This window comes from Mustela erminea, chromosome 17, assembly GCF_009829155.1.
Source record: "Mustela erminea isolate mMusErm1 chromosome 17, mMusErm1.Pri, whole genome shotgun sequence".
NCBI classification, from domain to species: domain Eukaryota; kingdom Metazoa; phylum Chordata; class Mammalia; order Carnivora; family Mustelidae; genus Mustela; species Mustela erminea.
In genome coordinates, this window is record NC_045630.1 from 69,347,638 (window position 1) to 69,374,691 (window position 27,054).

Sequence of the window (27,054 nt, forward strand, 5' to 3'; positions counted from 1 at the left end):
GTGCCCCAGAAGACAATTCTTTAATTATTATCCAAAAGTAAAACAGATGGGTGTGTGAAGTCATGAATTCGCCTGTAAAGTATACGGTGAGGATTCGTGAACTGGATAGCGATTTATTTTAATGACTTAAAGTTATTTCTAGCCCTAAAATGTCATATAAAACTACATTCTAAAGAAAGTACAAATGTGGGGCGCCTGGGTGGCTCAGTGGGTTAAAGCCTCTGCCTTCAGCTCCCATCATGATCCCGGGGTCCTGGGATCGAGCCCCGCATCCGGCTCTCTGCTCAATGGGGAGCCTGCTTCCCCCTCTCTCTCTGCCTGCCTCTCTGCCTGCTTGTGATCTCTGTCCAATAAATAAAATCTTCTTAGAAAAAAAAAAGAAAGTACGAATGTATTTCATTGTCCTTTTTACTCCTGTCACTGAAGAGGGACCTGGAGTGACCACTCAGGACCGTGAGCGAGCGAGAGCTGAAGGAATGGCAGTGGGGGGTCACACGGCACTAGTTGGGGAACTTGCAAGACGATGAAGGAGGTAGGCTGTGAGCAGTTGTTCTGACAAAAGGAGCATGGGGTATCGTGACCAACAGTACTTCTCTTTTCAAAACCAGTGCATTTGTAGGCTAGTGTCTGTTTATTCAGTTTAAAGAAAAGTAAGAGTAGACTGGTAATCTGCCTTTTTAGAACAATGTCAGAAAATAATAGGGGTTTTTCTAAATGCTGAGTAACATATATAGGTTTGTATGGAGGGTTGGAATTCAGCAAAGATAGAACACTTTGCTGGCCTCTGACAGCAGCAGAGGAACTCTCTTCCTGTGGCACAGTGTAACACCCGCCAGGCTTTTTTCGAATAGCGCGATTGCCTACCTTTGATCTGATATGTGATCAGTCGGTTTGTTCACTTGTAATGCTGACCTGAAGTGATAGGTTTATTCTCTCTGAAACCTTTTTCTTGTTCAAATTTTAGGACCCTTCCAAGTTGTACAAGAAAACAGGTGATGTCACAGCGGTTGAATGCCAGTCTGAAGAGAGCGTGCGTCTTCATTCACAGGGAGCACACAGTCCTCTGTCCAAGAAGCTTTCTCCGGTGCACTCAGAAATGACAGATTACATTAACGCGGCATCCTCGACTCTTGTTGGTAGCCGGGATCCTGATTTAAAGGACAGAGCATTACTTAATGGAGGAACGAGTGTAACCGAGAAGTTGGCACAGCTCATTGCAACTTGTCCTCCCTCTAAGTCTTCCAAGACTAAACCGAAGAAGTTAGGAACTGGCACTGCTGCGGGCTTGGTTAGCAAGGATTTGATCAGGAAAGCAGGCGTTGGCTCTGTAGCGGGAATAATACATAAGGACTTAATAAAAAAACCAGCTATCAGCACAGCAGTTGGATTGGTAACTAAAGATCCTGGGAAAAAGCCGGTGTTTAATGCAACGGTAGGATTGGTCAACAAGGACTCCGTGAGAAAACTCGGAGCTGGCAGTGCAGCCGTATTCATTAATAAAGACTTGGGCCGGAAGCCAGGGACTGTCGCTACAGTAGGGCTGCTGAGCAAGGATTCAGGAAAGAAGCTAGGAATTGGTATTGTTCCAGGTTTAGTGAATAAGGAATCTGGAAAGAAATTAGGACTCGGCACTGTGGTCGGACTGGTTAATAAAGACTTGGGCAAGAAGTTAAGTTCCACCGTCGGCCTGGTGGCCAAGGACTGTGCGAAGAAGATCGTAGCCAGTTCCGCAATGGGATTGGTGACTAAGGACGTGGGAAGGAAACTGGTGAGTTGTTCTGTGGCGGGACTGGTCAGTCAGGACGCCATAAACCTTAAGGCCGAAGCACTGCTCCCCACTCAGGAACCACTTAAGGCTTCTTGTAGTACAAACGTCAGTAGTCATGAAAGCCAGGGAATTCCGGAATCCCTGAAAGATAGTACCACCAGCAAAACTTTTGAGAAGAATGTCATACGGCAGAGTAAAGAAAGCATATTGGAGAAGTTCTCAGTTCGAAAAGAAATCATTAATTTGGAGAAGGAAATGTTTAGTGAGGGAACATGCATTCAGCAGGACAGTTTCTCAGCCAGTGACCGGGGGCCATACGAAACCGCGAAGCACGAAAAGCAAGCTCCCGTGTACTGCACTTCTCCAGACTTCCAGGCGGGAGCTGCTTCTGACGTGTCCACAGCAAAGTCCCCTTTCAGCGCGGCGGGGGAGGGCAGCCTCCCTTCCCCGTCACCTACTTCATCGGTTAACCCCTTAACCAGAAGTCCCCCTGAAACGTCTTCACAGTTGGCCCCTCATCCGTTACTTCTAAGTCCTCCCACGGAATTGCTGGAGGACATTTCCGGATCTGCTGGCAAGAAGCAGTTTCCTACAGAAAGTGCCCACCTGAACGTCGGGCACAGGTCTGTGGGTCACAGCGTGAACATGGAATGTAAAGGAATCGATAAAGAGCTAGCTGATTCAAAAGCCACACACATAGATATTCCAAGAATAAGCTCTTCCCTGGGAAAAAAGCCACCTTTGACTTCGGAGTCCAGTATTCACGCCATCACGCCCTCCGTTGTTAACTTCACTAGTCTGTTCAGTAACAAGCCCTTTCTGAAGCTCGGGGCGGTGAGCGCGTCTGACAGGCACTGCCAGGCTGCCGAAAGCCTGAGCTCCAGCTTGCAGTCCAAACCGCTAAAGAAAAGGAAAGGGAGAAAACCTCGGTGGACTAAAGTGGTGGCAAGAAGCACATGCCGGTCTCCAAAAGGGCTAGAATTAGAAAGATCAGAGCTTTTCAAAAACGTTTCATGCAGTTCACTATCCGGCGGTAATGCCGAGCCGGCCAAGTTCATGAAGAACATCGGCCCGTCTTCATTTGTCGACCATGACTTCCTCAAACGTCGGTTGCCAAAGTTGAGCAAGTCCGCAGCGCCATCTCTCGCTCTCCTAGCTGAGAGTGAAAAGACATCGCCCAAGGCTTTCGCTGCTCACAAGCTGCCCTCCAGCATGTGCGTCTCTAGTGACCTCCTGTCCGGTATCTATAAGCCCAAAAGAGGACGACCTAAAGCGAAGGAGATGCCGCAGCTGGAAGGCCCTCCTAAGAGGACTTTGAAAATCCCTGCCTCCAAAGTTCTCTCTCTGCAGTCTAAGGAAGAACAGGAACCCCCAATTTTGCAGCCCGAAATTGAAATTCCTTCCTTCAAACAAAGTCTTTCTGTGTCTCCTTTTCCGAAAAAACGAGGCCGACCTAAGAGGCAGATGAGGTCACCGGTCAAGATGAAGCCTCCTGTTCTCTCCGTGGCCCCGTTCGTTGCCACTGAGAGTCCAAGCAAGCTGGAGTCGGAAAGTGACAACCATCGAAGCGGCAGTGACTTCTTTGAGAGTGAGGACCAGCTTCAGGACCCAGACGATCTGGATGACAGTCACAGGCCCGCCGTCTGCAGCATGAGTGACCTTGAGATGGAGCCAGATAAAAAAATTACCAAGAGAAACAATGGACAGTTAATGAAAACAATTATCCGCAAAATAAATAAAATGAAGACTTTGAAGAGGAAGAAACTGTTAAATCAGATCCTTTCAAGCTCCGTAGAATCCAGTAATAAGGGGAAAGTGCAATCCAAGCTCCATAACACAGTGTCGAGTCTCGCCGCCACCTTCGGCTCTAAGTTGGGCCAGCAGATAAATGTCAGCAAGAAAGGAACCATTTACATAGGGAAGAGAAGGGGTCGGAAACCCAAAACTGTCTTAAATGGCATCCTTTCCGGCAGCCCCAGCAGCCTCGCGGTCCTTGAGCAAACCGCGCAGCAGGCGGCCGGTTCCGCGCTGGGACAGATACTCCCCCCTCTGCTGCCGTCGCCCGCCAGCGGTTCTGAGATCCTGCCGTCGCCCGTCTGCTCCCAGTCTTCCGGGACCAGCGGCGGCCAGAGCCCCGTGAGCAGCGACGCGGGCTTCGTGGAGCCCAGCTCGGCGCCGTACTTGCATTTACACTCCAGCCGGGGCAGCATGATTCAGACTCTGGCCATGAAGAAGGCCGCCAAGGGGAGGAGGCGACTCTCTCCCCCCACTCTGTTGCCCAATTCTCCCTCACACTTGAGTGAGCTCACCTCCCTGAAGGAAGCAACTCCTTCTCCCATCAGCGAGTCTCATAGCGATGAGACCATCCCCAGCGACAGTGGCATCGGGACAGATAATAACAGCACGTCAGACAGAGCGGAGAAGTTCTGTGGGCAGAAGAAGAGGAGGCATTCTTTTGAACACGTGTCTCTGATTCCCCCTGAAAGCTCCACAGTCCTGAGCGGCCTGAAAGAAAAACACAAGCATAAGTGCAAGCGCAGGAACCACGATTACCTCAGCTACGACAAGATGAAAAGGCAGAAGCGAAAACGGAAAAAGAAATACCCCCAGCTCCGAAGCAGACAGGACCCAGACTTCATCGCGGACCTGGAGGAGCTGATAAGTCGTCTGAGCGAGATTCGAATCACCCACCGAAGTCACCACTTCATCCCGCGAGACCTGCTGCCCACTATTTTTCGAATCAATTTTAACAGTTTCTATGCGCACCCCTCCTTCCCCTTAGACCCTTTGCACTACATTCGGAAACCTGATCTGAAAAAGAAGAGAGGGAGGCCTCCCAAGGTGAGGGAGGCGATGGCCGAGATGCCCTTCATGCACAGCCTTAGCTTTCCTCTTTCCGGTACCGGCTTCTACCCCTCCTACGGCATGCCTTATTCTCCCTCGCCCCTGGCGGCCACGCCCCTGGGGCTGGGCTACTACGGAAGGTACCCGCCCGCGCTCTATCCCCCTCCTCCTTCTCCTTCTTTCACGGCCCCCCTGCCGCCCCCTTCCTACATGCATGCCGGCCACCTACTGCTCAATCCCACCAAATACCATAAGAAGAAACACAAGCTGCTTCGACAGGAGGCCTTCCTCACAACCAGCAGGACGCCCCTCCTTTCCATGAGCACCTACCCCAGCGTCCCTCCCGAGATGGCCTACGGGTGGATGGTCGAGCACAAGCACAGGCACCGTCACAAGCACAGGGAACACCGCTCTTCCGAGCAGCCCCAGGTTTCCATGGACGCGGGCTCTTCCAGGTCTGTTTTGGAGTCTTTGAAGCGCTATCGATTTGGAAAGGAAACTGTTGGAGAGCGATACAAACACAAGGAGAAGCACCGATGTCATATGTCCTGCCCCCATCTCTCTCCTTCCAAAAGCTTAATAAATAGAGAAGAGCAGTGGGTCCACCGGGAGCCTTCAGAATCTAGCCCACTGGCCCTGGGACTCCAGACGCCTTTACAGATTGACTGTTCAGAAAGTTCTCCAAGTTTATCCCTTGGAGGATTCACTCCCAACTCTGATCCGGCCAGCAGTGATGAACATACGAACCTTTTCACAAGTGCAATAGTGCAAGGCAGCTGCAGAGTTTCGAACCCTAACTCCAGTGGCCGGAAGAAAGTAACGGACAGCCCTGGACTGTTTTCCGCACAGGACACTTCGCTAGCTCGGCCTCACAGGAAGGAGCCACTGCCTTCCGGCGAAAGGGTAGTGCAGACCATGACAGGTAAGCGGGTTATTGTTTCCTTGTCACTTGTATGGGAAAAGAAGGACATTCTGCCTACAGGTTGCCTGATACATGTATGTGGACCTTTAATAGAGCTCCTGGTTTTTGGTTTGTGTTTCTATAAATAAATGTGAAATGTTGTCTTCAAAGTTCTCATTTTCAGTAGTAGATGTGAGAAGTAAGGTAAGGTATGTCTTTGCAAGAATTTTGAGAAGAGATACCATTATAAAAACAAGTAACGCTCAGCTTTTGGAAACCAGGAAAAATGATTCTTTCTTATGCAGAAAGACCATTACACACAGTTTCTTCAGTGAAAAATGGCTCATAGATATCTGTTAGGAGCTGTGCAGGACTTTCAAGACACATGCTAATCTAATCATCACAAGTGATGTTATGTTATAGGAAGGAAAGTTGGTGACCCTATGTGCCTCATAACAAAAATCTAGGCGTTCAGAATCACCAGCTTCACAAAAGGTGACAGTGTTCAGAGGGACATCATTCTGCAGAGTTCTCTCTAGGAATCTTCATAAAAGCTGCTTCAGTTGCATACAAAATGACATGAAGCAAATCTAGATAATAAATACATTTGTAACATCTGCAAAGTGTCTGAAGAATTGAAAAAAAAATTGAAACAAAGATAGAAAGCGAGATGCAGGAAACATTGCCTGACCCTGCAGAAGGCATCTGTGATCAGAAGTTCTTTATCAGAGATCTCAGCCTTGGGGGCTTGTAACTTAACCCTAGGGAGTCCGTAGAGCCTCTCTCGTTATCAATAAAATGAGTGTATGTAGCTTGTGTGTGCTTCTCTGGAGAAAATCCATACATTTCATCAGATTTTCTAAATTCTCTAAGCCTCTGGATCTGTTCCTATGAAATGGTAATAAGGCAGTCAGGCCAAGTAATGAGATCACAGTGTGCAGGGAAGGGGTTTGCCCAGAGGACGTGCACACGTGTTAGTTGGTGGTGTTCGTCCTCCAGAGGCGGAAAGCTCCTGCGTGAGAGGAAACGACAGACCCTCAGAAGGTTTTGCTCCTGATGTTCATTATTCATGAGCTTTGGAGAACCGAAAGCCATTTTGGTTGAGACACTTGAGCATTCTTTAGTTTTTAACAATGTAATAAAGAAAAAAAATTCCTAAACTTATAATTAGATTCATTCAACAAATACTTGATAAATAATTAATCAGCAGCCGTTACTGGTGTCTCTCTGCCAGGCTTTCTCCTTTGCGGCCCGACCGACACAGTAGGGAGCAGGCAGGCGAGTGCATCGTTCTCATGCACCTTACAATGGGGGGGGAGGGGGTGATAAAAAACATTTACACATTAAATGTCATTAAAAATAGATAAGGGGGTATTAAAAAGGAAAGAAAGAAAAAGAACAGGGTCCATGAGCGTTTGGAACCAGGGCCTAACCCTGCAAGCCACCCCTGAGAAAGTGACTCCAGGCTGTTCGTTGCCCGGGGGAGGAGCCGCGGCTGGCAGGGGAGATGCCGCTGCACTTCAGCCTTCATTCGCTCACTCACTCGTTCCCTTGTTTACTAAAGGCTGAGGCCTGTGGTGTTCCTCTGGTCACTGGCATCTAGTAAAGACGGGACGGCGGCCTCATGAGCGCTTCGCCCTAGCAAGGGAGGACCCCCAGGAGCGCAGCCGGCACCCGGATGAAGGCATGATGGGAAAACGCCGTCAAGTTCCTGTAGCAGTGTGGGCACGGATCATTAGGGGAGGGGGACACGTAATTAGATAAAGTTACTAGTTATGGCTTCAGGACAAAATGTTGAAGGACGAGAAGCCACTGGCTTCCCAAGCTGGGGTTTGAGTAAAGAGCACATTTGAAGTCCTAGACGAAGAGCTTGGAGTTAGACTCTGCGGCGGGTCACCTGTGGCCGGAGGGACACAGAGCACGGTGCCAGAGTTGTGAGTAAAGACAGCAGACCGTGTCCAGAGAGTTGAGGTCTTACGCTAGGCTCAGGCAAGGGACAGAGGAATGTTGATTTTAGATTTGTGTTTTCAGAAGATCATTCTGGCTCATGTGTGAACACTGAACTGTAGTGGGGAAAAATAGCTACAGGGGGACCAGTTTGTTGGTGGCATGGGGGTCCGTCTGGAGGAAACGGTGGCACTTAAGCGAGCGTGCTGGCCAGCCGGTGCTGGCACATTGGAGAGTCTGGCGCCAGCCGGAGGAAGCGGACATTTCAGGAGAGCAGTTTGCTCTTTTAATCTCTGTCACCTTTGGGATGCCTTTAGAACATTCACGTGGAGGTACTGAGCAGGCGGTTGGAGATCTAGTTCTGGAGCTCAATAAAGAGGTTTTGGCTGGAGATCGGAGCATTCCACTCTGAGCTTTTGGGAAACTGTCAGTGTCATTCACTGAAAACAAAAGGGCTTCTGGAAAAGATAAAGCCGGGAGCAGATTCACCAGATGTATGCGACTCTGTAACCAGAGCACCAAGAAAAATCGTACTAGAAAATGCCAGCAGCAGTTAAGAAGACAAGTTAAGTTGTTTAATAAATAAAGAAATACTCCGGTAAGCATAGGCTTTAACACTTTTTGGAAAAGGAAAAGGTAACTTGATCGAAGGGACTCTAGAAGGGTTGAAGCCGCCCAGGCAGACCCCCACACTGTGTGGGGCAGATGAATGGCGCCATGTAGAGCTGGTTCTGCCCCGTTGTCCTGTTTGGCTGTTCTGCACGGAGGTCGGGGAACCCACAGGATAGGCACTTGTCGACCAGGCTCTGGCCAGTTGGAGCCGAGAAGAGGAACATGGGATGGTTTTCCCCGTTTCATTTGTGTGAATGTATTCTCTCCCACTGTCAGCTTGGTGCTTCAGAACATTCATGTGCTTTGAAAAATCATGCGTGGCCTCGCGCAGTTTCCATATCATCCTGGTGTTCTCTTTACGGTCATGTGTGAGCCAGTCCCCTGTACTGTTGAAGCAAAAGCAGGTGACACATTTATGAACCGTCTGTGTGCCCGCCGTCGTGTGATGGACGGTTCCTGTCAGGACGGCGTGCAGAGGAGAAGGGGGCCTGGGGCAGCCCCGAGGACCTGCAGTTCTGCAGGTAGTGACTGACAGCCATCAGCCTCTGGTTTATCTGCGACCGTTCGTGATCTCTTCTGTTTTTAAAAAATTTATTGCTTAAGTGTAAAAATCTGGAGATTTCATATAGGAGTTCAGAAGTCTGCTGTTCTTCCGAAGAAAAGTCAGAACATCTGTCAACAGTCAATCCACATTTCCGGGATGACATCCGTGGCTGTGTGTCCCTTGGCGGGAGCAGTCCCCCCAGCCCCGCCACCACCTTGGTTGGGATATGCATTCTTCAGCTGCCGTCAGTCCCCAGTTTCCTGTCGTGTGCTGCACCTGGCCTGGGTCATGTGTTCAAGCAGGGCATCTGTCTCTAAGGAACATTTTAGTTTGCGGCCTCTAAGGGTTGTGAAAGGAGCGTATAAGAGGTGGGGATGCGGCGAAGGTGAGCGAGAAGACGGTCGAGGTGGTCAGGTGTGTTGTCTGTGTAAACGTTAGAGCCGCCCCAGAGACCGCTTACAGGAGGTGGGCTTGGAAGGATAAATGCCGGCCTGGTGTCAGGGTCCTCGGGAGACGAGGTATTCTGATACGGGAACATGCCTACTTTAAGAAGAAGAACTTGTGGGGCGCCTGGGTGGCTCAGTGGGTTAAGCCTCTGCCTTCGGCTCAGGTCATGATCTCAGGGTCCTGGGATCGAGCCCCACATCGGGAATCTCTGCTCAGCGGGGAGCCTGCTTCCCCTCTCTCTGTCTACCTGTGATCTCTCCCTTTCAATCTGTGTCAAAAAAATAAAAAAAGAATAAGAACTTGTCTTCCTCCCCTTTAAAAAATAACAAAACCATTAAGATCTCTCTGAAGTCACTGTTCTGACACGAATTTTCTGTCATAACTGGAGTCCTCCACAGACTCAGCCCCTCTACTGTGCGGGACAAGTCTCCATGCCCCTGTCCACCCACACTCTTGTCTGTCCTGCTACGGATTTGGAGTCCCCACAGGCTCTTAGCTTTGATACTTTGTAGAACGACTCAGAACTTAGTGAAACCACTGTATGTAGGGTTACAGTTTTGTTACAAAGGATGCAGGTCAGGAATTGAGATTCATGGGGCCACGTCTGGAGTGGAGAAGGAGACAGTCCACTACTGTGCCCTCTTTTTGTGGCATCTGGGTGTGTCAGCCTCCTGGCACAGCACCGGGTTCACCAATTAAGGTGCAACACTGGGCCTGCGGGGCTAGAGTTTTGGTTGGGCTTAACTGCATCCACATGGTTGATTAAATCACTGGCTGTGTAATGGAACCCCGTCACTCGCCCCCTCCACTCACTGTAGATTGGGCTGGCCCAAAATCTCAGTCCCTTACTCCTGCGATTGGTCTTTCTAGTGAGCCGCCCCATCAGTGAGGGGATCTTGGAGCCCACCTAAAGTCCCTTCTTTGGCGTAACAAAGACACTTCTGTCGCTCAGGAAATTCCAAGGGATTTTGAAGCTCTTTGCCAGGAATCTGAGAAAAAGAACAGATAAATTCTTTATTATATCAAAAGTCTGAATTCTGTTAGCTTGTATCTTGAAGCCTCTCTATCTCCTTCACAATCACTCTTTTGATAAGTGGATAGAAAGGTGTCTTAATTTTTTGTTTTAGTTTTAGTTTTTATTTGAGAGAGAGAGAGAGAGAGAGAGAGACACCACAAGAGGGGGAGGGGCAGAGGGGGAAGCAGGCTCCCTGCTGAGCGGAGAGCCTGGCGTGGGTCTCCATCCCAGGACCCTGAGATCATGACCTGAGCCCAGGACAGATGCTTAACTGACTGAGCCACCACGGCGTTTCCAACCACCACCCCCTACCCTGCCCATTCATAGTTAGTGTCTGATGTTTGCCAGGAGCAGGGAGTGCACGAATAAAATGTAATTTCCTGCCATCAGGAATTTACAGTTCAGCAGAGGACATAGACGTGTATACAGATAATTATCGATAGCCCCAGAGGCAGCTGGCTACCCCAGTCAGTTGAGCCTGTGACTTTTAATCTCCAGGTTGTGAGTTCGAGCCCCATATTAGGTGTACAGATTACTTAAAATCTTAAAAAACAATTCCTGATAATTCCTTAAAGTGGAGGTGTTCGCAGCATGTTCTGGGGACTGAGAAGAGAGGGCCTAGCTGGAAAGGTTGAGTTTAGTGCGCGAAGAATAAAGGGTGGACGCTGGCCTTGCCTGTCGGGCTTTTCAGGGTCTCAGAGATCTGATAGTGCGCTTAGGTAAGTGTAAGCAGTCCGCTGTGGGACGCAGGAGGGGAGGCTGGAAAGACAGGCAGGAGACGGATCTCAAAACCTCTGTTTATCTAAGATACCAAGGAGTTTAACGGAGTTTACCATATGGGCAGTGGGAAGTTAAAGGTTTTATTTATTTATTTATTTATTTACTTATTTTTAATTTATTCATTTGAGAGCATGAGCGGGGGAGAGGCAGAGGGGAGGCTGACTCCCTGTTGAACAGGAGCAGGGAGTACACGCTCATCTGACCAAGCTACACACGCACCCCGGAAGTTAAAGGTTTTAAAGAAGAAGAATGCTTTGCCGAAGTTACATGGAAAGTACTCTGGTAGGTAGACTGGACAGATCAGATGCGCCAGTTTGGAATTGTCCAGCAGAATATTATGGGGGCCTGAGCTAAGGTAGTGATGGAGAAGGCATAGAAGTCAATTTTACAAAGAGGTGAGGAGGGGCGCCTGGCTGGCTCAGTCGTTAAGCATCTGCCCTGGGCTCAGGGCGTGACCCAGGGTCCTGGGATCGAGCCCCAGGGTCCTGGGATCAAGCCCCGCTTCGGGCTTCCTGCGCGGAGGAGAGCCTGCTTCTCCCCTCTGCCGCCATCCATCTGCCCCACTTGTGTCCGCCCCCCCTTTCCCTGTCAAACAAATAAATACAATCTTTTTAAAGACCTAAAAAAGCAAAAGTGAGGCATGGGGGAGATTTTAGAGAGTCGGCAAGATCCCTGTCCTCGGGGATTGGTGGGACCGTCCTGTGGCCTGGGAGGGGGCAGGGCAGGCTTGGGTTCGCTGCTGGCAGGTGGCATATGGAGGTTCGTAGCTCAGCCTGAAGGTCAGCCTGTTCGAGCCGTGATTGTGGAAGCCATGAAAGGGACGCCACCGCCCCAAGGACCGTGCCCGGGTCCGAGGGGTCTGCAGTCCGTGTCGGGTGCCGCAGAGGCCGCCTGAGGACAGAGGGCAGACAGTTCGGTGTCCCGCGCTATCTTTGTGATCTCAGTGCTCTGTAAGGTGGTGGAATGTTAGATTTCTGAGGAAGTGCACGCAGTTAAAATTCTTACAGCTTTATGGGTGCCTGGGTGGCTCAGTGGGTTAAAGCCTCTGCCTTCAGCTCAGGTCATGATCTCAAGCATCCTGGGATCGAGCCCCGCATCGGGCTCTCTGCTCAAGCAGGGAGCCTGCTTCCCCCCCCCCTCTCTCTCTGCCTGCCTCTCTGCCTACTTGTGATCTCTGTCTGTCAAATAAATAAATAAAAATCTTTTAAAAAAAAATAATCTTACAGCTTTAAACTTCGTAGTAGTTCTGTCTGGTTTACCATTTACTCGTAATTGCACATTCTGTCAAGAAAATATTTGCATCTTGTCAGTGAGGTGATCGTTTCCAGTGTCACGTAATTGTTCTTAATGTGAAAAGAGTGTAACTAAACGTTGTAGTTTTAAGATTTTTTTAAAAGATTTATGTATTTTGGGGAGAGAGAGCATTCCAAACAGGCTTCCCACTGAGACAACCCTGAGATCAGACCTGAACCAAAACCAAGAGTGGGACACTCAGCCGGCTGAGCCACCCAGTTGCCCCTAAAATTTGTTATTTTAAGTTGACCTTAGTCTTCAGCTCATATTTTTTCTAGACATAATTTGGAGATAGATTCATTGTCCGTTAGTTGGTATCCTGTTAAAATATCCAAAAACCTGCTTATTATACCATATATTACAAAATTGCCAGTTACCTTCTGGACATTATCCTGAAACCGCTTCCAGTGGCCAAAGCAGGAACAGTGTCAGTAACAAAATTAGTAATGACAGTATTAGATTATAATGTCAAGAATATGGTAAATACCCACTAGCCCATGTTGGTATAAATACATACGTACCGGGCGCCCGGCCGGCTCAGGTGGGAGAGCTTGCGGCCCTTGATGTTGGGGCTGTGCGTGCAGGCCCCACGCTGGGCGTAGAGCTACTTGGGGGAGAAGGTAGGAGCGCTAGATGAAATGGATCGGGGGGGAGGGGGGGAAGAATCCTCCTTACAGAGAATTCCAGATGGTATATGTAGACGGTCCTCTTCAAGGAGCTGGAGCTTCATTCCCACTTCTTAAGTACAGACTGAACTCAGTGACTCGAGGCCGCACAGCGGAGTACAGAGAGGGTAAAACAGTAACTCCATAATGGAGAGGCCGAGCAGACAGCACCCGAACCGGGAGCGAGCTCAGCTGGACCAGTGATACATCGTTGTGGGACGTTGCCGTCCGATACAACGTGGTGTTCTCTCCGGAAACTCACATCTCCAGAGCTCTTCAAAAACACAAACCCAGCCTAAAAATACTGAAACAAGCCCAGGAAAGGGATGTTGTACAAAGTACATGACCAGTACAGTAACAGAAAAGTATTAAGGGCCCGACAAACCAAGGAGAGATTGAGACACTGTCTTAGAAGAAATTTAAAAATTAAAATAAATAAATAAAAAGGGTGACGGGTCTGATTAGTGTATGAATGATGTTGATGTGGTGGGTAGCTTATTTGAACTTACGTGCTGTCCTGTAGCAACTCCCGTGCAGACGAGCGCTCTAAGCCCCCGCTGGACGTGTGAGCTTGTCGCAATCCCGTCTCTCCACTGGCCGGGCTTCTGGCTTCTTCCGGTCCCCACAGCCGATTCAGGACAGTTCAGTGTGTGTTTACGTTACGTAGACATCAGAGAGGCCTAACGGGAAATAGTTTCTCACCTGGAGAATCACATACTCCATCCCTGGTTTCAGCATGTTCAGCTCTCGGCTGTACCTTTCAGACCCTGAGACTTGATTTCAGAAAAGGGGAGACTGGGTAGCCTGGGGCATCTCCCGCTCACAGCTTCCGAATCACAGAACATATGAATACATATTCACATACATACACACCCGTGTGCACATACATATACGCATAATGGGTTTTGATAATTATTTTGTCCCCCAAAAATAAACTAGAGCTAAAATTTTTTTGTTTGAAAAAAGTATATTCACTGTAAAACCATAAGAGTTGAAGTATACTGTTTTTTTTCCTTATTAACTGAAGATTGTGTGAATTGATTAGAATTTTCTAATTTATGACCATTTCACTAGCATGATGTATAAAGATACACTCGAGTGAAGTGTGAGGGGCTCCTGAGTGGCCCAGTGGGTTAAGCCTCTGCCTTCAGCTCAGGTCATGATCTCAGGGTCCTGGGATGGAGCCCCACATCGGGCTCTCTGCTCGGCAGACAGCCTGCTTCCCCCTCCCTCTCTCTCTCTCTGCCTGCCTCTCTGCCTACTTGTGATCTCTCTCTCTCTCTGTGTCAAATAAATTAAAAAATAAAAATAAAAATATCTTTTAAAAAAAAAGTGAATTGTGAACATGTGGAGATGAGGTCAGAAAATTGTGGGGCTTTGTGCAGTTTTGGGGATTTCCAGAGGAATTCCATTTCAGTGAATGTTCTGATTTGGGCATTATGAGAAATAGCCTAATTAGAGGGAAAAAACAGACTTTTTAGGTTAAAAATCACCAGCGTAAGCTCTGAATCATTCTCTTGCACTGCATTTAATTGGCGGGTCCGATGGAATGTATCGCTCTCAGTAACTGTGTTTCCCACAGTTGGAAACAGCTGTTTTTATCATGGCCCGAGCTTTCATCTCCTTGCTCAGCTCATTCAAGAGAAGCTTCCAGGGCTCTTGAGCTGTGAACCATAGCAAAGGATGCAGAACTTGAATCTGGAAACAAAAAAAAACCTGATCAGAACTTCCAAATTACTTGGTATTTTATGTTCAGATTCTTTTACTGTGATACTCATTTGTATTATAACAGTTTTGATTCATTCACTGATCAACAAACACTGCCAGTAGCCTTGACTTGTAAATGATAATTAAAGCTTCTTTCTTCACATTAAAATTGTATAACGTGAATTAGTTTTGGTGGGCAGGAATGATTTAAATCTTGGAAACTAGTTTTAAATATGTGATTTTTTAAAAGATATTTATTTATTTGACAGAGAGACACACAGCAAGAGAGGGAACACAAGCAGGGGGAGTTGGAGACGGAGAAGCAGGCTTCCCGCTGAGCAGGGAACCAATCTGGGGCTCAATCCCGGGACCCAGAGTTCATGACCTGAGCCGAACGCAAACACCTAACAACTGAGCCACCCAGACGCCCCGAAATATGTAATTTTGAAATAAATGTATATCATCTATAAACTTAATCTGTTTTTCCATAGCTGACCCAGAGACATTTCCAGCGTTAGACACCTCAAACGCAGGTGCCTGGCTGGCTCAGTTGGAGAATCCAGGGTCATGAATTCCAGCCCCACGTTGGGTGTAGATTGATCTTGGGGTCATGAATTCCAGCCCCACGTTTGGTGTAGATTACTTAAGAATAAACTCTTTAGGGACCCCTGGGTGGCTTAGTTGGTTAAGCGGCTGCCTTCGGCTGAGGTCATGGATGGAGCCCAGCATCAGGCTTCCTGCTCAGCGGGGAGCCTGCTTCTCTCCCCCTCTGCCTGCCTCTCTGCCTGCTTGTGCGCTCGCTCGCTCGCGCTCTCTGTCTCTCTCACTGTCAAATAAAAAAATAAAATCTTTTAAAAAATTTTTTTAATTTAAAAAAATAACTCTTTAAAAAAATAAAAAGGAAAGGAAGGGAAGAAAGAACGAAAGAACCCTCAAACAATCTGTTCACCCAAATCATTCCCTAATTTCTTGGGTCTTCAGTACTGAACTCTTAACAGGGCATGACCAGAATTCATAACTGTAAATTATGAAAATTTTCACAGTGGATTTACGTTAAAGAAATATACGTTTTATCCAACCAGCTGTTGGTTTCATTCATTGTGTTTTTTTGTTAATTTACATTTCGAAATTCCTCATTTTTAGCCCCGGATGCTCCAGGCTTCACTGGAGTAGTTCGGCTGAATTATTATTCCAGTTTTTTCTCTGTGATGCCTTCACTGCCCCCCCAGCTGCTATCAGTGGGAGTTCTCTCTCTCTCTGCTGGTGTTTCTGCCCGTGTGACTGTGCCTGCACACCAGGCGTCTGTAAGCGTCGTCTCTCTCTTTCTCCTAGACTGGTCTCCGTTCCTCCTGCAGAGCCATCAAGCAGGATCCCTAGAGACAGATCTCCTTCAGAGGAGTGTCTTGGTTTCCACCCATTTTTGTTTTGAATGATAAGATTCCAGATTCTTGTCTCTTAAAATCCAGTTATGTTCTTTTTTTTGTTTTCTCAACTTTCTGTCTTTTTTATCCATGGTTTCATCTTACGGTTTTGCTGTGTAAGTGCCATCTTTCCCCCTTTCTGTCTAATTTGTCTAAGATGCCCGCGCCCCCCCCCCCCCCAAATCTGTCTTTATGTTTAAAAGCTCACTGAACAGTGGCCGGGTAAAACCCGGAGACGGTGTCGTCACAACGACTTCCAGGGCTGCCTCACATGTCTGAGTGTGCTCAACTCCTTAGTTCCCTCATTTTGTTCCCGATTTATTGGGAGTTTATTTTCAGTTTCCCTCCGTACTGATAGTCTGCCTCTGTTTTACACGAAGTCCTCTGTTTTTCCAGCTGAAGGAAAGGAGTGTACGTGTAATAACCAGCTTACGTGTGTGCTGAAGGGCAGTGTTATTTGGGTACTTCTTTGGTGACTTTTCTGTCATTTCTACTTCATTTATGTGTGTGGCATTTCTAAACATGTTTCCAAAGCTGCCAGATACCCGAGTAATGACACTCTCAGTAGTGTTTCTACCCAATAGTTTTGTGAGTTGAAGTATCCCATTTATAGTCTGTTTGCTTCTGAAATATTTCAAGATTTGGCTTTATGCCATGTTGAGATGAGAAATGAGAACTCTCCGGTAAGTACAAGTATGTGGATTCTCCGCGCGTCTTCGTTGAGGGTAGCACCGGCGTGTCTAGAACCGGAATCCATACAAGCCTCTTGTCCTAAAGGAGTGGAGAGACTATCCCGCCCCCCCCGTAGATCTGAAGTGACCCCTGAGGAGATGGGAACAGACCCGTGTCGTGAGCCGTCGCCACCCCGAGGTGGCCGCCGTGCAGGAGACTTGAAGGGCGAGCAGGGGACGCAGGCGGCCGCGCTCCCTGGAACCGAGCTCAGCGAGTCCTCGTGCCTCCTGTGGCCCCCGCGGGCGGGACGGATGGCGTGCGGAGCATCACCTGGCCCTGGAGAAGCTGCGCGCAGGGGCCAGTGGGCTCAAGATGCCCTTCGGGGAGGCTTTCTCCCTCCTCGTGCGAGGCGCCGCCTTCCTCCTGCTTCCCATCAGGTGTACCTCGTGTGCCGCCTCTTCTGCACGCTTGCCAGGGACGCTTCACAGTCTCCGCCAGTTCCGTTTCCGAATTGGGCGTGAGTCCTGCCCTTCCCCGGTTGTTACCTTCTTGTCGAATAGTTGCCTGCACATGCCAGGGGCGTTATTAAGTCATCAGGCCAGTAAATTTGCTGTGAACCTGAAGAGCCCGTGTATGGATGCTAGTGCGACTTTTATGGAAGCGCTTTCCATTTTTTACATGACTTCACTTTGGAATTCACACGAGCCTTGGGACTTGGAGTGCTTTACGAAACCAACCTCCAAGTGCGTTTGCCTGCCTCCATCCTAAAGTCAGAGCCAGGGCTGAGACCCGGCCTCGGCCCTTGCTGACGTGCTTAACCACCCACCGCGCCGCTCGGCCCCGCGCTGTGCTGCTGCTCGGGAAACGTGCGTCTCGGGGGCTCTCGGAACAGACATACTGTTCTCTCTCGTGTCCTGTTTCTCTTCCCCGCCCACGCAGCCGCACAGTATGTTGGTGGCGGTATCGGAGGAGACGTTCGCAGATCTCATCTGATTTCTGCTGTTGGGCCAGTTTGAGCATCTTTAGCAGGTTGCTACCTCGTGTGTCTAAGCTCTGATCCTCATTTTCCAGTCTTGATCTTGGTCGCGTGTTACATCATTAGGTCAAGTTGTTCAGGAATTCTCATCGTCTTACTGTCCTGTAAGCACCGATTTTCAATGAAATACAGGTCTAGAGCTGATGATAACCGAACCCTAGAGATCTGTGTCTCAGGGACACATCCTTATTCCCCTGAAATATGGAACACTGTTAAGAACATCTCTGCTTTTCATGAAAAGGGAATTCAAATAGACTTTTAAAGTGAAAAACGAAAACCTTCCTGTGTGAAGTTTTATTCCAATCTCCTGTTAAATCCTAAGAATAGGCTGCCGGCCTCCCTTACTTTCAGGAAATGAAAAGTGGCTCAGAAGCTAAGTGAGCTAAGCCCTGTCTCTCTCAATTGTTTCAGTTTCTCAGGAATTGCTGTACAGTGCTGCCAATAACGGTCTCCGGGGATCTGACCCCCATTCACCTCCCACTGCCTCCTCTGCAGCTCCAGATGCCGCCAAAAGAACAAGCTTTGAAGAAAGTGCCTGTACCCTCTTTTACCCTGAGGTGGGTGAGGCCAGGCAGGGTGATTCTCAGGACACCCTGATGATCAAAGGTACAGTTGAAGCCTTCACAAGACTTTCTTGAAGATGACCAAGAAATGTGGGAAACGTTGCCCAGTAGCCTAGAAACTGAAGACGGGAGCTCAAGCACGGACGGTGCGCGCCGTCTGACCCGCAGTGCAGGATGACGTTCAAGACCCCAGATCTGCCCCTTGAGGACAGAGACCCGTACGCTGTTTTCATCCACCCCCACCCCCGTGTCTACCAGAGGACTGAGCGTATAAAGGGGCCTCAGCAAGTGTTAGTCTGTGACCGAAAGAGAGAAAGCTTTACCAAAGTCCTCTCCAGCCTCTCCTTTCCATCGTAGGGAACCTGAGATTGTTGGCTCTTCTTCCCCAGAGTAGTGACAGAGCTCGCTGATGTCTCAAGCTTCTTGGCCACTGCTGTCTTCTGTCTTGGCCGTGTGTCTGAGTCGGAAATATTTTATCTGTCCAGTGTATGAAGTTTACAGTATTAATACTTACAAAGTTAGGTCTTCACCGATGCCTAGGCTTTTACCTCTCAGATATTTTTATTGTGGTATTTAGCTTTTTAATGAAAATCTTATCTGGACCACAATCTCGGGGAGGGGGTTATTGTACTGTTGGTTTTTAAAATTCCTTTTGTATTTATTTTTCAGATTCGGCAGTAAACAGTCTTGCTTCTTGATTAGATCTCCTGTTAGTCGTCACTGTGTTTGAGAAATAGGATGTACTATCACCAGCTCAGTTCCCAGAACCTAACGCGTTGCTCTTGAACGGCAGCACGCAGCCCTGTCCTCACCCGAGCAGCGCTCGCGGGCTGTGAAGGAGGTGTGCAGTGGTGTGACTTCAGGCGCTGCGTAAATAGGACAGCTCGGGGTTTGTTTCGTCTCTCAGAGAAAGGGACGCGCTGGAAATGTAGCTCCTTTCAGTTCTTCTGTCCTCAGGTGGTTCTCCATTCGTTCAGTCACGTCTTCTTTCAGGAGTTAACGCTCGTTTAGAGGGGCAGCTTAAAAATCTCACCTTCAAGTATTTGATTTCTTGTACCTTTTGTGGTTCTAGTTATATGCAAGGCTTTTAATTTGTAATTTCCTTTCTAGTTAAAAGTGAACATTTCGCAGTACTGCTGGTTTTTTTGACAGACAGGGGATGGACATTCATTATTCTCAACAACTGGCTTTTCTGGTTACGAGAATACAGTATCAGAACCAAGTATGTTTTATCCAGAAAAATAATCCTTCTTGAACAACATACTTTTCTCTCAAGTCAGAAATGTATTAAATTATGCTGCATTGATTTCAGGTTTTGGCAGAAAGTATTTGACTTTTTGAAAGGAAATTGTTTCTTTGTCTTTATGAGCTTCTATGTACATAAGCCAAGGAACCTTACATGTACAGTTTTAAAGTAGGTTTGCTGTATCCATAGATAAATCAGTCACCAGTTCTCCCCGAATATGCTGTAGAGGAAACACACAGACTAGGAAAGTGACTTTTGTGGAGTAAATAGGACGTACAGGTGTGAAGCCTGACTCTGATTCTCATCTCTGATTCTGGTAAATGAAATAAATGCTCAGGGTGGACCTACTTTCTCACATTAAGTCGTTCCTAATTAATTGCATTATAAATGTTCTTTGTCAGTTCATATGATGAACTTGAGTTGATAATCGGGGACAGATGTGATTAGAATATTGCTAATGACCTTTATCAATAAATGTCTTCATATGTTTCATAGTGGTGTTACATAAAAACTAAATCGTGTCCTCTGCCCATTCTTCCACTAAAACTAGTTTTCCACTCTGTTAAGGAACAGGGGAAACTCATGCATATGAGACTGTGAAACCGTGTCGAGAGCGCACAGGTGGCTTGTCCTCTGCGTGCTCTCCGCTTATCGCCAGCTCGAAGTCCCGTTACTGCAGGGAATGGCCGTGATAACGACTAAAATATGACCGTTCTGACCCAGAATGGTTTGACTTCAGTTTTAGACTTGAATTTTCCTGTGGTTTCTGTCTTTTCCCTCTCTCTCTAGGTTCCCAGCCGACGTCAGAGAAGTCTTCCCAGCGGCCGTCAGAGAGCACAAACTGCAGCCCTGCCCGAAAGCGGTCGTCATCTGAGAGTACTTCTTCGACAGGCAAGTACTGTTTGTTCGATCAGACTTTAACTGACTTTCCCGTCTGTTACTTGTGAACAGACTTACAGTATGATACTGTGAACTTTTACAACGTAAATTACAATCTGTGCTTAGGTACAATGTTGTAGAAAAAAGCAGAAGTGGTCACGGATGTGTGAGTGAGCAGTGTGTGCTGGACCGCAGTCCCGCTCCCCCCTCGTGCTGCTTCCGCGCACGTGGGCTCACGCTCGCGGGTGCTGTGGCTCGGATGGGGGCTGGGGACACAGTTCTAAATGACTGGGACAAGAGTAGGCAGACACAGAAGTAGCGGTTTTAGAAGTTGGGTTGAGGTACAAGAGTGTGCGGTGCTATACGGCATGTGGATTGGAACTCTTTAATAAGGACTTGGCTGTGTGCATAAAATGGCCTTAGTAAAGCCATATAGTTTGCAAAGTAGCATTTACAGATCTCTGAGATACACAAAACAATTCATGGGGTTGTAAGAAGAATCTCTGTTGATCTTTATTTCTAACCTCAACTTTTAAAATGTGTAATGTTCACATATTTTAAGTATGTATAACCTCTTGATACAGTGTATCATACTCGTGTAATTCATATGTGGTTTTTTTTTTTTTAAGATTTTGTTCAATTTATTTATTTGACAGACAGAGATCACAAGTCAGCAGAGAGGCAGGCAGAGAGACAGGGGAAGCAGGCTCCCCACTGAGCAGAGAGCCCAATGCAGGGCTCCATCCCAGGACCCTGAGATCATGACCTGAGGCAGAGGCTTTAACCCACTGAGCCACCCAGGCGCCCCCTCATGCATGGATTTAGATGGTGCTCTCAGTTTTTCCTTTTTACTGATGGTGTGTTTATAAAAACAAAAACAAAACTAGAGGGCTGTATCTATATGTAAAGATTACAGGTATGTGGACAGCTATCTTGTGTGTAAGATATACAAATATCTTATAGTTGTCTGTCCTCTGAGGGGAGCGAGTCCTTTCTCATCCGTCAGTGTCATCAGGAGAGGTGGGCAGTAACAGGATCATTCTAGGCAGAGGCGGTAACATGTGGAAAGGGGGACAATAGTGAGTCGAAGAAATTAAATAAACGAGCCAGTGCAGTTAGGGTAAAGGGACTGAAGGAGAGGCTGGGAAGGCCAGTAGGGAACCTGGATAATAACAGGAGCCGCTGAAAATTGTAGACAAGGAAGTGCATACTCTTTCTTGGCTTTCCGTCCTGTATTTTGATTGGTAGATCACTTTGACTTATGGTCAGAAAATCGAATTCCTTCATCAGGTCAGATGCTTGTACATTGAAGAGGTACATTGAAGTTGGGCATCCGTGAGGACTTTGTCTCTCAGGATGCTGTTTCCATACTGTTTCAGGGAGAGTCTTAGACGGGGAGTGGCTGCTTTTGATGGTGTGGACCTAAACCAGGGTTTAGCAGACTGCGGCCTATGGACCAGATGAGATTCAAGGCTTCCTTTAGTGCAGCCCTCAGCTAAAAATCTTTTTTACTTTCTTTTTTTTTTTTTTTTTTTTAAGATTTTATCTATTTAGAGAGAGGGCCCTAGCGGGGAGAGGGGAGTGGGAAAGGGAGAGAATGTCCAGCGGCTCCCCACTAAGCCAGAGCCTGATACGGGGCTCGATTCCACAACCCTGAGATCATGACCTGAGCCAAAAACTGAGAGTTGGATACTTAACTGACTGAGCCACCCAGATGTCCCTATTTCTGGTATTTTTTTTTTTTAAGATTTTATTTATTTGTCAGAGGGAGAGAGAGAGAGCGAGCACAGGCAGACAGAATGGCAGGCAGAGGCAGAGGGAGAAGCAGGCTCCCCGCCGAGCAAGGAGCCCGATGCGGGACTCGATGCCAGGACACTGGGATCATGACCCGAGCCGAAGGCAGCTGCCCAACCAACTGAGCCACCCAAGATTTTATTTATTTATTTGACAGACAGAGATCACAAGTAGGCAGAGAGAGAGGGAGAGCAGGCTCCCCGCTGAGCAGAGAGCCCGATGCGGGGCTCGATCCTAGGACCCTGGGATCCTGACCTGAGCCGAAGGCAGATGCTTTAACCCACTGAGCCACCCAGGCGCCCCCCTATTTCTGGTATTTTCTAAAGGATCGCTTAAAAAGATAAAGGTGGAAAGAAAAAGTGTTATGTGAGACATTATATGTGTCCTCGAAAACCTAAAATATTTACCATTGAGATTTTTACAGAAACAGTTTGCCAACACCTGAAAAGAATGAGATTTCAAGGAGATATCCACAAAGAAAATCACCAAAATATTTTACTTTAGTAAATAAAAGAAATAATACCCAGGTCCATGAAGTTATTCTTACCGTAAGACCGTTTTATTCATTCGAATAAATATTTGTTGAGAGTAACTGAATACTGAGCATCGGAGATACACACACGAATAAGATAAGGCTCCTGCCCTCAAGGATGCAGACAGAGTCACCAGAGAAGGGCGTGTGGCGTTCTCCAGCGGACCAGTGCGCCGGGTATGGCGGCACAGAGGAACTCCAGTGCCTGACGTGTGCGTGACTCGGGAAGACTTCCCGGAAGGTGTGACACATGAACTCCTGTCGTTTGTGTCGACACGCGGGACAGAGCAAAGGGTGGGCCTGTGTTAACACGAAGAAAGGCACAGAACAGAGAATGCTGGTTCGGGAGAGCAGGGCGTCGTGTGGTGTTCCCGGCGTGTGAGGGAGATGCTGTGCCGGCGGCGGAGAGCGAGGCTGCGGAGGTCGCAGACGGCCCCTCTAGGGCGCAGGCGATTTTGTTGGTTGGTTGGTTGGTTGTTTCACTTGAAGGCCTTGAGTCTTCGCTGTAGAGGCAGTTGGGCGCCACTGAAGGATTTTGAACAGGAAAGATAAAAACTCTTCAATATATTGAATAATCCAGTATTGGATAGACTTTGCGGTGCTGAAAAAGGCCCAGAATTTCAGGGACTGGAGACAACGAAGTCTTCTTTTTTCCTACGCTGTGACTGTGCGGTGCGGGTCCTCTGGGTATTGTCTTCCTTCCAGGCCCCCGCCCGCCCGCCCGGCAGAGCCCTGGGTGCGGTGTTGCTGGTCTTGTGAGCGGGGTGAGGGGTGTGGGAAAGCCTGAGCAGCTCTTACAGTTGCTGCCCACGTTTCAGTGCCATAGCAGGGGGCGAGAGTAAGTCTTCTGCGGAGGAGGGGGGGGGGGCGATGTTACGGAAGCCGGGGCGGCAAGGGCTGGCCCCAGCAGCACAGTCGGCCGCACACCCATTTTGGAAAAGCGCTAGAGCCTTCCAGCGTGGAGAGCGGGACGGAACGAGACACGCGCGAAGAAGTGCGTCGGTGATGGCCTGGGTTTGCACGTGTGCACTTCGAGCAGCGTTTGGGCTGTTGACGTGAAGGTGTTGGTTAGCCATTTGGAAGTGGCGGCTTGTAGTTTGAGGGTGATCTGGAGGAGATGCGGACCTAGCAGCATGCGGTAGGAAGTTGAATCTGGCAGTGAGGGAGCTAACCCAGAGAGCATGGCAAGAATGCAGATTTAAGGACCGTTTGCATTGGAGGGAAGTGGAGGGAAAGATTCAGTGATGACATAAAAGTTTTAAATAGATTTTATTTATTTATTTATTTATTTTTATTTTTTTTTTTTTAAAGATTTTATTTATTTATTTGACAGAGAGAAATCACAAGTAGATGGAGAGGCAGGCAGAGAGAGAGGGGGGGAAGCAGGCTCCCTGCTGAGCAGAGAGCCCGATGCGGGACTCGATCCCAGGACCCTGAGATCATGACCCGAGCCGAAGGCAGCGGCTTAAACCACTGAGCCACCCAGGCGCCCCTAAATAGATTTTTATATAGAAAAAAGGTACGAGAAGCCTCTTAATGTCAGATGTCACAAAGAGGCCAAGAAAAATTAGGACAGAAAAGTGTTAATAATTGGGAAAATGATTTTTATAGAACTAGTTTGCAAGTGGAGAGTTAGAGCAGTTTGGCTCCTTGAGAGGAGACTGCTAGAATTCAGGTGGCCTTGGTCTAAATTCGAGCTCTTCATTTCCAGCCACGAGGTAAATGAGATGTACTGAGCAAACAAATTTCTTGCTACCTAAAACTAAAAATGCGAGATAAAATTCGGAAAACGTTTCTTAAAACATTGCTGAACTTTGAAATCAATAGGAAACCAGAAGTTTGTAGAAGGCTTGACTCAGCAGAACTGAAGAGTGTTCGAACCCCTTGCTGTCTGCCTGGCTCCTGGCGGCAGATAGCCTGAGCGGCCCAGAAGTTCAGGTCCGGTTTCCCTGCGTAAATGGGGCGTTTACCAGGGTTAGAGCAAACGGAAACAAACCCGTCACAGAAGAAGGTGGCTCCTCTTTCAGTTTGGCTTTGGGCGGAGCAGGAGAGGAGCTTCTCTCCACAGCTCGTTCCCATCTCCTGTCTCACGGGCACTTTTTTTTTTTTAAAGATTTCATTTATTTATTTGACAGAGAGTGAGAGAAAGCACGAGCTGGGGGAGGGGCAGAGGGGGAGGGTGAGGGAGAAGCAGACTCCCCACTGAGCAAGGAGCCGGACTTGGGGCTTGATCCTGGAATTCCGAAGGGGCCGAAGGGGCTGCTTCCCACCTCCCTGCGGGAGCTGCCCAGGCACGGCTCACATGCGGACTGCCTGTGGGGCGCAGGAGAAAACTAACGAAAATGTGTTGTTGGTGGTAGTGCCCTGAGTTCCTTCCAGAGCCAAAGGAAGGTTTCATTCCTATTTAGTATAAACCTGAGTGTTTTCAGTGAGTATATCCTCAGTCTCGGTTGACCTAGCGTTCTTGTTTCTCCAGCGGCACAAGAGTGACAGCCTTTATTTTGCATTCAGAAGGCAGATCACTGAATCAGAACTCTGTCCTAACCTTCGAGTTGTAGACAAAGAAATGAAAATGTGTAGACACCATCTGTTTAGTAATTGAGATATATAAACGACTGAATAAATACAATTTTGTACAAGACATCTTATGGTCCATCCTTGAACTAATCCAAAGGGGTAAATACACTAAAGGACTAATACGTAAAAATATTATTTCACTGACGGCGGCAGTGATCGTTATGAAAGCTGTTGTTTGTGACCCTTAGCAGAGTCCATTGGGAAACATGACAGTAGCCCGCCTAGACTGACGGACGGTGTGGGCGCTGGGAGCCAAGGGCAGACGTTGTCAGAGAGAGCCAGGTGGCGTGTGTCCTGCCTCTTCAGCCCAAACTTGGAAATCAGCATGTTCATTCTTCCATGGGATTCTTTTTGCTAGAAGCAACTCACTGAGGGCAGCTCCTGTTCAAGAGGAGGAAAATTAGATCTACCACCTGATGGGAGAGAAAGCAGAAGACTCGGGTGCAGGTTGTAATAGCTCCGCACGCAGTCGGACTGCTGCTTCCGGGCTGGGAGATGAGGTTGGCTTAGTGGCGAGTGGCTGTGGTGGCGCGACGGGAGGCGGATCGGTTCTGGTGCCGGACGCACGCGAAACCACGTTTTCTGGTGTGTGGGGAGGGAGGCGGAGGAATAGTAGGTGAGGTGGCCTCAGCGTGGCTGGCAGAACTGCTGCCGTTGGGTTGGTGGCGCGGGTGTATGATGTTGGGGAGGCGACTTTACGGTATCACCCACTGAGTTCAGTAGTCTGGAGGAGCAAGGTTGAAGGAGAAGGTAATGACTTGGGTTGTGACTGAGAGTTTGAGAAATCGGTGAAACATGCAAAAGTAGATAAGTAGAAAAACAAGCTTTATTCGGAAGGTTGAACTTGGGGCATGGTCAGAATGTAGGTGGCAGGTGAATGAATTGCCAGGAAGTGTGGAGAGTTCAACAAGGAACGCACCTGTACCAGACAGAGTGAGGAAATGCTCATGGGTGCCAGCCAGTGTCGGAAGGAGGCGGTTCTCATTGTGGTCAGCTTCAGATAAAATGGAAGATCGGGACATGTACTCAGATCATTGAAACTGCGAGAATCAACATGGGGCCGGGGGGAAGTAAGTATGAAAGGTAAAGACAGTGCTGGGGGTTAGGGACCTCTGCAGTTAAATCTTATAGAGTTGCAAGTAATCGGAAGATAATCCAAGTGTATTCTCAGAGAAACCGTGGAAGCCAGATTTTAAGAAGTGGTGATATTTAATGGCTCTGAGAATTTGAAATTTGAAAAATCCTGAATTTAAACAAGACGACTGGATATCATCTGAAGGGAGTTACTGGTAATTTGAGAAAAATTCCAGTGTGGTCTGATAAGATCGAATCTAGAATACACAGGGCTTAAGGGGTACCTAGAATAGTACCACATTTTAAACGCACATAGGCAGGAAGTGCATTGATGAGCTTTGGAAAAAAGTATGACCTGTGTTCATGAGGAGTAACTGACTGGGCATCTTAGGAAATGGCCCAAGTACGATCTGATGTTTACAAATATTGCAGAACTAAGACAGTTTACCAGTTTACCCACATTCTGTGTAGCCATAAAGTGCGGAATGGCATTTGAAGAACAAAGATCTCCCGGTCATCGGGCTGCTAAGATAACAAGGTTCACCGAAGACCACTTATCTTCCAGTCTTTGGTCGACAGGTATTCTTTCTAAACTAGTTTAGACATACGTTTAGTGTTGTAGTTTTAAAGCTTTTCCAAAGAAGTTTCACTTATATCCTTTGTACTCACAGCATTGTTAGAAAGAGCGCTGAACCAGGAGTATCACCAGCATCTAACTGGCAAGGCTCCAAATGTAA

The 27,054-nt window shown here is 48.0% G+C and overlaps 1 protein-coding gene across 8 annotated transcripts in view; it reads left to right on the top strand.

The window, feature by feature from the left end:
- The window catches only part of ASH1L (ASH1 like histone lysine methyltransferase), a 180,454-nt gene that overhangs the window by 66,709 nt on the left and 86,691 nt on the right, over positions 1-27,054 (top strand). For 7 of the 8 annotated variants that reach the window (XR_004280171.1, XM_032318697.1, XM_032318701.1 and 4 more), the window contains 2 exons: positions 965-5,534; positions 20,251-20,352. Coding sequence is in view for 7 of the 8 variants with exons in the window: in XM_032318697.1 (XP_032174588.1) it covers positions 965-5,534; positions 20,251-20,352 (4,672 nt within the window). In the remaining variant the exon portion in view is untranslated. The remainder of the gene's footprint in view (positions 1-964; positions 5,535-20,250; positions 20,353-27,054) is intronic. The other variant, XM_032318704.1, reaches the window with a different exon arrangement.